The 8,123-nt window shown below is 49.2% G+C and overlaps 1 protein-coding gene across 1 annotated transcript; it reads left to right on the top strand.

Annotated features, from left to right (window-relative positions):
* The first annotated feature begins 860 nt into the window (after positions 1–860).
* Positions 861–5,611, top strand: LOC124682090 (ABC transporter G family member 12-like). Its single transcript, XM_047216853.1, has 8 exons — positions 861–1,275; positions 1,469–1,548; positions 3,140–3,604; positions 3,702–3,827; positions 3,925–4,050; positions 4,144–4,701; positions 4,790–4,897; positions 4,997–5,611. The coding sequence occupies exons 1-8, from the start codon at positions 1,038–1,040 to the stop codon at positions 5,360–5,362; spliced, it is 2,067 nt and encodes a 688-aa protein (XP_047072809.1). The 5' UTR covers positions 861–1,037; the 3' UTR covers positions 5,363–5,611.
* Positions 5,612–8,123: the final 2,512 nt, after the last annotated feature.

The following is an 8,123-nucleotide window of genomic DNA, read 5'->3' as shown; positions in this document are numbered from 1 at the left end:
AAATTATGTTTGAATCAATGGAATTTCAAATTAAATTTTCGCACGCGTTTTAAATTCATGCGATTTTATTTATCTCCTCTGCGCGGCCAACTAGCGGGCGGAGCGAATAGATAGCCCCACGCGCACTATCCAAGCTGGCCGGACGGCGAGATACATCTTATCCGCGGGCTAACCCAAACTAATAGAAACGGATTGTTTGAATCTCGTCGATTTAGATCGGCCCGCTCGGATGCCCTTAGACATGGAGCCTCTTCGGGGCAAGTATTTGCCCTCCCTTTTGTTGCAAAGAAAAGTCACGTAGAAACCCTGCGCCGTTTCCTTATAGTCCAAGCTCCGCCGCCGCTTACCTGCGAGACAACACGTATGTACACCTGCAGGGCTGCAACTGCACAAGCGTATCGTGTCCCATCTCCATTCCATGAAACCCTGTCCCTGTCGGTACGGTTACGCAGCGCGACCGCGCAAACCCTTTCGATTAAGTAACCACCAATCTGCCCCAGCTAATCCCATTGATTAGCGAGGGCATGATAGAGCCAAGGAGCTGCACTGTAGTACTGGCCACTCGGTAGTGGCCTGGAGTACCCTCGCCGAGCCCTGGCCGACTTGATTAGCCGCAGTTACTACCACCTGCTTCGGAACCCCCACCGCCATGAATGCGCGATCTACTGCTACTAGCGACGCCGCTTGTGCCGTTGCTGCTGCTAGCGGTCACGTCCATGCCTCTCGCCCTCGCCACCTCCCCAACCGTGAATTGAAAATGAGGGTGAAGTGGACAGTCGTGGAGAAAAAGAGGTCCATGGATGAACGCGGCTGGTTGCATAAATTCCAGCCCAGCAATCTCTCTGTCTCTCACTCTCTCCCCATTTCTCTCTCTCTCGACATTAATGGTGACCTGGTTGGGTAGCTGAGCCTCGTTCGGCTGCGCTGGCCGCTCGCTCGCGCCGGAGAAGAGGACCGTGTCGCGAGCATAAGCTAGCATCCGTAGCCTCTTGGAGCGGAAGAAGAGAGGAAACCGGCCAGGCGGAGGAGTGGAGGAGATGGGGGAGGGGAACGGGACGGCGTGGGCGGGGGCGCTGTCGCCGGCGGCGCGGTACGCGGAGACGGGAGGGGCGAGCCTCACATGGGAGAACCTCACGGCCGTGCTGCCGGGCTCCGGCGGCCGTGCGACCAAGAAGCTCTTGCAGGGCCTCTACGGCTACGCGGTGCCCGGTAGAATCGTCGCCATCATGGGGCCGTCCGGCTCCGGCAAGTCCACCCTCCTCGACTCCCTCTCAGGTATGCCACTCGTATCACTACTAGTTCTGGCCATGTATGTCTCCTGTCGTTCCCTACTCGTACAGATTAACAACAAACCCTTCACCAACTTCTTTGGATCTACTAGTCCAAAAATGTTTCATCTCTTCTTTTTATTATTATTACTCGATTTATTCGATGAAAAACTTCAGACCGTTTGACTTTGGCTTTGCAGGGAGGCTGGCGAGGAATGTGCTCCAGACCGGCAAGGTGCTGCTCAACGGCAAGAAGAGGCGACTCGACTTTGGCGCCGTGGTGAGCTATCTCCACCGCAACCAAATCTATCATGCGTTTTTTTTTACCCATCTTCGCAATCTCTTCCTCATGCCAACAAAATGAACCTTCAGTACATGCTACATATATAGATTATCTGCTTATGGTTCATCACCTATTTTATCGGTCACGGCCAGAGTTGAGTACTCGATATGCGCAGATTGACTATGAATTACTAGTGCCAACAGAAAGGTTACATGTGTGGATAACCAAGCATGGAATTAAGATTCTGATGGTATTGGCTAACACTAAGAGCATGACGCATAACAGAAATCGCGGCTCGGCTCACTTGGCGTCAATCCGATGGCTAAGTTCGTTATCAGACGGCTAAGATTCATTGCAGCAACTTACCATACTTAGCGACACAAAGTGCCACGGAAAGGTTCCTTTCAATCTTGCTTTGATTTTTGATGGATCCTATGAATGGTACCAAAAGCAAGCCATTAATTGGTAGTTAGAACTTAGGACACATTAAGCCTTTCATCTGCCGCTTCATAACTAGAGTGATGATGGTTTCTCCATCTAAATTTAGTTTTTAGTACACCCAGAAAAAAATCAGCCCCCTGTCAAAAAACTGTATTTAGGCTCAAATTTCCCTTCTTTTTTACGGTGATTGCACTATGGTTATTTCCAACTCAAAATTCTACAAAGCATATAATGATGCAATGTACTGCTTAGTAAAATATCTTGGCCATTTTGGGCTTGACATCTGAAATAGAGCGCATCTCAACCAACATCACATCCAAAAGTAGAAATGATTATGTCCATGCCTTTGAAAAGCCCCTGCAATGCCAAAGATAGCCTAAGTACATTTCAGTTAAGTATGTGAAGGGCACTTTGCAGGAGGTTGTTGCCATCAAAGCATGAAGTATGAAAATGACACTGCCATTAAAAGTGCAACCAATTCTTGTTTCATGTCAAATAGGAGGATGCCTGGGATTACAAAATGCAGTTGTCAGTCCCTTTCAGTACACATGCATGCCATCCCGCTGATGGTGTTAGTCAATGAAAATAGTTAATGTGGAATGGACACTCCGCTGTCATGCATGCTGCAAAACTTTGACTTGTATAAAACTCTAGTCCACTCCTTAACCATTCCAAACTCATACGAATTATATACCATATGTTCCTCAAAACACAAAACCTATGTCTGGTGTGTTCAACTGCTACCAAGCCTTAACCCAGAACCAACTACAGGTGTGGGTAGCAACTTCACAAGTTATTATGTGTGAGGTAGTTGCAAACTAGTATTTGGAACCTTAAATTTCAAAAGTGATTATGCACGAGGTATTTGCGATGTCACTTTGCAACATAAAGATTACGTCTGCAAGAACAAAAGTGCTTTTTAATCATTACATCGGGATAGATTACACTTTCTGGACATACAATTTTTTGGAGATTAGGCCCCAGCCTCTGAATCGATTGATGCAATCTGGACATGCACCTGAATGGAGTACTGAGAACATGAGCTAGAATTTGTTTTCTTAACAAATGATGTGCCAAGATCTACTGAATTTTCTCCAGTTACACCTGCTTGTGTTTGACATCAGTAGTGTGTTCCTTCGGTGTACAGGCATACGTGACACAAGAGAACGTGTTGCTGGGCACACTGACCGTCCGGGAGACGGTGACCTACTCGGCGCTGCTACGGTTGCCATCGAGTATGTCCAAGGCGGAGGTGCGCCGCGTCGTCGACGACACACTCAACGAGATGGGCCTCCGGGAGTGTGAGGACCGTCCCATCGGCACATGGCACCTCCGGGGCATCAGTGGCGGCGAGAAGAAGCGGCTGTGCATCGCGCTGGAGATCCTCACCCGGCCGCGCCTCCTCTTCCTCGATGAGCCCACCAGTGGGCTCGACAGTGCCTCCGCCTTCTCCGTCATTGAGACGCTCCGCACACTCGCCATCGATGGCGGGCGAACCATTATCTCATCGGTGCACCAACCCAGCAGTGAGGTCTTCGCTCTCTTTGATGACCTCTGTCTCCTCTCCAGTGGTGAGACAGTCTACTTCGGAGACGCCAAGCTTGCACCACAGGTACTACCATGAATTACTTTGAGTTATTTTTTACGACAACTTGCTTGTACAAACATATTAATAACAATGTGAATTTGTGTCGATTTTATTGCTTCAGTTCTTCGCAGAAACCGGGTTCCCCTGCCCGAGCCGGAGGAACCCATCTGATCACTTCCTCCGGTGCGTTAATTCTGACTTCGATGATGTCGCAACAGCCTTGAAAGGATCCATGAAGCTGCGAGCAGTAAGATCAAACTTAAGACTGATATTTGTGTGCAAGGTGATGTTTTAGTACATGTGACTTGTATTCTTATCAGAGTAAGCATTTTCTTGGTTTGAAGGAGGCAGATCTTGATCCCCTGTTGAAGTACACAACTTCAGAAATCCGAGAGCGCCTCGTGGACAAGTACAGGATCTCGGACTATGCCATGATGGTTAGGAGTACAATACACGAGATAAGCAAAATAGTAAGCAATTCTCAAGACAAACATCCTTTTTGGATTTTCACCGATCTGAACTTTTCAAAATATTAACTGTACCTTGTTGCACTGGATTGGCAGGAGGGTGTGTTGGAGGAGGTAGTGAAAGGCAGCCAAGCAACCTGGTTCAAGCAGCTGCGCACGCTAACGAAGCGGTCCTACACCAACATGTACCGTGACTTCGGGTACTACAGGCTGCGCATTATCATCTACGTCCTGATGGCCATCTGCCTCGGCACCATCTACTATGACGTTGGCAATGGCTACACAGCCATCCAGGCGCGCGCCTCATGCGGTGGTTTTGTTTCCGGCTTCATGACCTTCATGTCCATCGGCGGCTTCCCCTCCTTCATCGAGGAGATGAAGGTTTTCTCCCTCGAGCGACAGAACGGCCACTACGGCGTCGCCGCCTACATCATATCCAACTTCCTCTCCTCCATGCCGTTCCTGTTGACCATGTCCTGGGCCAGCGCCTCCATCACATACTGGATGGTGAAGTTCCGGCCAGGATTCAGCTACTTTGCCTTCTTCGCCCTCAACCTCTACGGTGGTGTCTCCGTCATCGAGAGCCTCATGATGATCATCTCTGCCCTGGTGCCCAACTTCCTCATGGGCCTCATCCTTGGCGCTGGCGTCATTGTAATTCTGCAATACTTCCCATCTTCTATGTTGCTGAATCTTGTTGCAGTAGTTGATGTCTGACAGGATGGATGCTTGCATTTTGCAGGGGATCATGATGTTGACGTCTGGATTCTTCCGGCTGCTCCCAGAACTTCCCAAGATATTCTGGAAATACCCGGTGTCCTACATTGTCTATGGATCGTGGGGTTTGAAGGTACAGCTATTGATGGGCCAGCTACACTATTTTCGCAATGAACTGTGCATGTAAAATCCTAGCTAGCATGCATCTGAAACCATTGGCATTGGCATGCAGGGTGCATACAAGAACGACCTTCTAGGGCTGGAGTTCGAGCCGATGACGCCAGGGGGAGACAAGCTGACCGGCGAGTACATCATCACCAACATGATGGGGCTGAGCGTCAGCTACTCAAAGTGGCTTGACCTCGCCATGATCTTCATCCTCCTCCTCGCCTACCGGATCACCTTCTTCTTAGTCCTTAAGGTCAAGGAGGCTGCCGCGCCCTACATCCGTGTCGCCTACACGCAGTTCACCGTCAAGCGCCTGGAGCGGCGAGCTTCCTTCAGGGAGTCGCTGGCCATGACGTCGTTGTCCAAGCGGCACAACACGCCGCACCCCATGGCCATCCAGGAGGGGCTCAATTCCCCTATGCAGTACTGATCAGTCGATGCAAGTGGGAAGCAGAGAAATTGGCCGGTAGTTGATTTGGCCATTACTTACAGCAAGATGATAGGCGTGCGTCTGTCACGATTACTTGTGTATGCGTTTCTTGTTCGTTTTGCTTGCAGCCCGCTGCAACCTGCAAGTCCATAAAGATACGGATAGTGTATTCTTTAAAAGTTTGGTTTTACTGTAAGAAGTCGCTGTAACCAATACACATACAAGATAATGTTACATGTCCTGCTTGTTCGTTTCGTACAAAATTGACCTAGATAAAGAGTGAAGTAGGCCTCCATAGAGGCATCGAGGAGCTCCTAGTCAAAAAGTGTATTTGCCGTGATCATCCCCGTAGGGGTTTCCTTCAACGTGAGGCTCAATCACGTGACGGCAGGATAGGAATCACAAACCGATTCCTTACCCAATATACAAGAAATACATTTAAACCGATTCTATCTCTAATACGTCCCCTTAATCTAAACCGTCGTGTACAAGGTTAAGATTGGAACGAAATTTACAGAGCATGAGATGTGTAACTGGTTTAGTGAAGACATCGGCAAGCTGATCGCCAGATGCAATAAAACGAACATCAAGAGCACCCATGACCACCTTCTCTCGAACGAACGAAGTGAAAATCGATCTCAATATGCTTTATCCGAGCATGAAAAACTGGATTAGCCGACAAATACGTGGCACCCAAATTATCACACCAAAGAACAAGAGGGCGAGATTGATACACACCCAACTCCTTGAGCACGGACTGAATCCAGATTGTCTCGGCAGTGCCATTTGCTAGGGCTTTATACTCGGCCTCGGTGCTAGAACGAGACACTGTTGGCTGCTTGAGCTCCAGGAAATGAGATTAGGACCAAGGTAGATAGCAAAACCACCCGTCGAACGACGATCATCAGAGCAACCCGCCCAATCAGCATCAGTGAAAATGTTCAACACAGATGAAAGAGCAAGATCTATATCCCGTGTTTTGTGTGTTTGTTGACAACACTTGAATAATTCTAACCGTGCACAAAGATTGTCTTTGATGGATTTGTAGGTGTACGGTGCCTTCGCTGAACACACTATGATCGGAAGACTGAAGCGTAGATCTTAGGTTTTCTGGTTTTATGTGTGTGTCGGGAGGTAACATGGTACGAGAGGAAAAGAGGAAAAAACTGTTTTATCCATAGCGGTACTACCGGTACCAGGAGCGGTAGTACCGCTACCCCTACTAGTACCGCCTGATGTACCGCTCTGAGGATTGCACACGAAATTTTCCCACAGTACAAGTGGCGGTACCTTTGCGGTACCATGAGCGGTAGTACCGCTTGCTAGCGGTAGTACCGCCCACGGTACCGCTCAAGTACCGTAACTCGTTACGGTAGTACCGCTCCGGTACCGCTTTGAGTCCAGTAAGGTCTGGACCCTATTGCGGTACCTCAAGCGGTACCGCGAGCGGTAGTACCGCTCTGTGTCCACGTGGACAAGTTCTGTGGGGATTCGAACCCAAAGCATTAGTACCGCTTCTCAAAAGCGGTAGTACCGCTTAGGCAAAAACAACACATAACGGTTGGATTTGGAGGGACCTATATAAAGGCCCCTTCTTCCCCAGCTCGTTTTCAGCTCTTCTCTCTCTCTCTCCTCCATTGTTGCTGAGCTCAAACTAAGTGGATCTCCCTCCCTACCCAATCAATTGTGCTCATACTTTGAGGAGTGGTGGAGGAGACCCCGATGACATAGGCATCCCCAATGGGCCTGCCGAAGAAGGTACCCGGGGTTTACTGAAGGCCCACGACCCGAAGGATAAGAAGATTCGGAAGCCCAAGATACTATTAAGGAAAGCTAGAGTTGTAATAGGAAACATTGTTTGTAATCTTGCGGGACGGGTTAGAAACCCTCCCGGACTCTGTAAACATGTGTATCACGAATCCCTCGGCTCCACCTCCTATATAAGGGGGAGTCGAGGGACAAAGAAAGGATCGAATCATTGTTTCACAAACCCTAGCTTTTATATCGTCGAGTACTTTTCGGTTGAAACCTTCGAGATCTACTTGCCCTCTACATCCAACGAAACCCTAGTCTACTACTTGTAGGCATTGACAAGTTAATACCTTGTCAATTGGCGCCGTCTGTGGGATCTAGAGGCGACAAGGAGCTGATCTCGATGGCACGTTCAAGATCGTCGACTTCGTCGATAGCAAGCAACATCATGGACAGAGGTAAACAGATCGAAACTGGTCTCGTTGATTTTGTTCCTCACCCGCCCTCCCGTTTGGATGCATATGCGTATCTGGAGGAGCCCATGGAGATGACGTTCGGAAAATTCCACTTCCGCATCGAGAAAGAAGGAGCGTATCGTCTCGAAGTTCCGATCTCGTCGGGATTATCGGCGGTCGATCCCGATTTTTCAAGCTCAGCATCATCCATCGAGTCAGGCGACGAGGAGATTTCGTCGCCACGATTCATCAGCACCAAAGCAATTTCACCAATTCGTTCTACCGAGAGAAATTTCACCAATTCGTGGTAGTCCTTAGTGGATCTTGGTGGTAGAGTTCCTATGGTGGAATCTTGGAAGAAGTGCATCCATGGAGGCTAACTTGGTGTTGTACTAGCTCCATGGGTTGTTGGGAGCCTCCTTGTGGTGTGGAGCTCGCCCCAACCTTGTGAAGGAATCACCGCCTCGACCGGTGCCTTAGTGGAGAAGGGGGAGCACCTTCGTGGAGCTCTCTCGAGGAAGAAGGTGAGGCCTTCCTTCGTGGTGTGGCCGTCT

The sequence above is a fragment of the Lolium rigidum genome, unplaced genomic scaffold (genome assembly GCF_022539505.1).
Source record: "Lolium rigidum isolate FL_2022 unplaced genomic scaffold, APGP_CSIRO_Lrig_0.1 contig_6780_1, whole genome shotgun sequence".
In the NCBI taxonomy this organism is placed as follows: Eukaryota; Viridiplantae; Streptophyta; class Magnoliopsida; order Poales; family Poaceae; genus Lolium; species Lolium rigidum.
The sequence above is the reverse complement of the archived record's forward strand: the minus strand, read 5'-3'. Positions and strand labels throughout refer to the sequence as shown.

Coding starts and splice junctions, on each gene's coding strand:
- LOC124682090 (XM_047216853.1), top strand. CDS start 1,038: ATGGGGGAGGGGAACGGGACGGCGTGGGCGGGGGCGCTGTCGCCGGCG. Junction 1,549..3,139: donor GACTCGACTTTGGCGCCGTG/GTGAGCTATCTC, acceptor TTCGGTGTACAG/GCATACGTGACACAAGAGAA. Junction 4,051..4,143: donor TACACGAGATAAGCAAAATA/GTAAGCAATTCT, acceptor CTGGATTGGCAG/GAGGGTGTGTTGGAGGAGGT.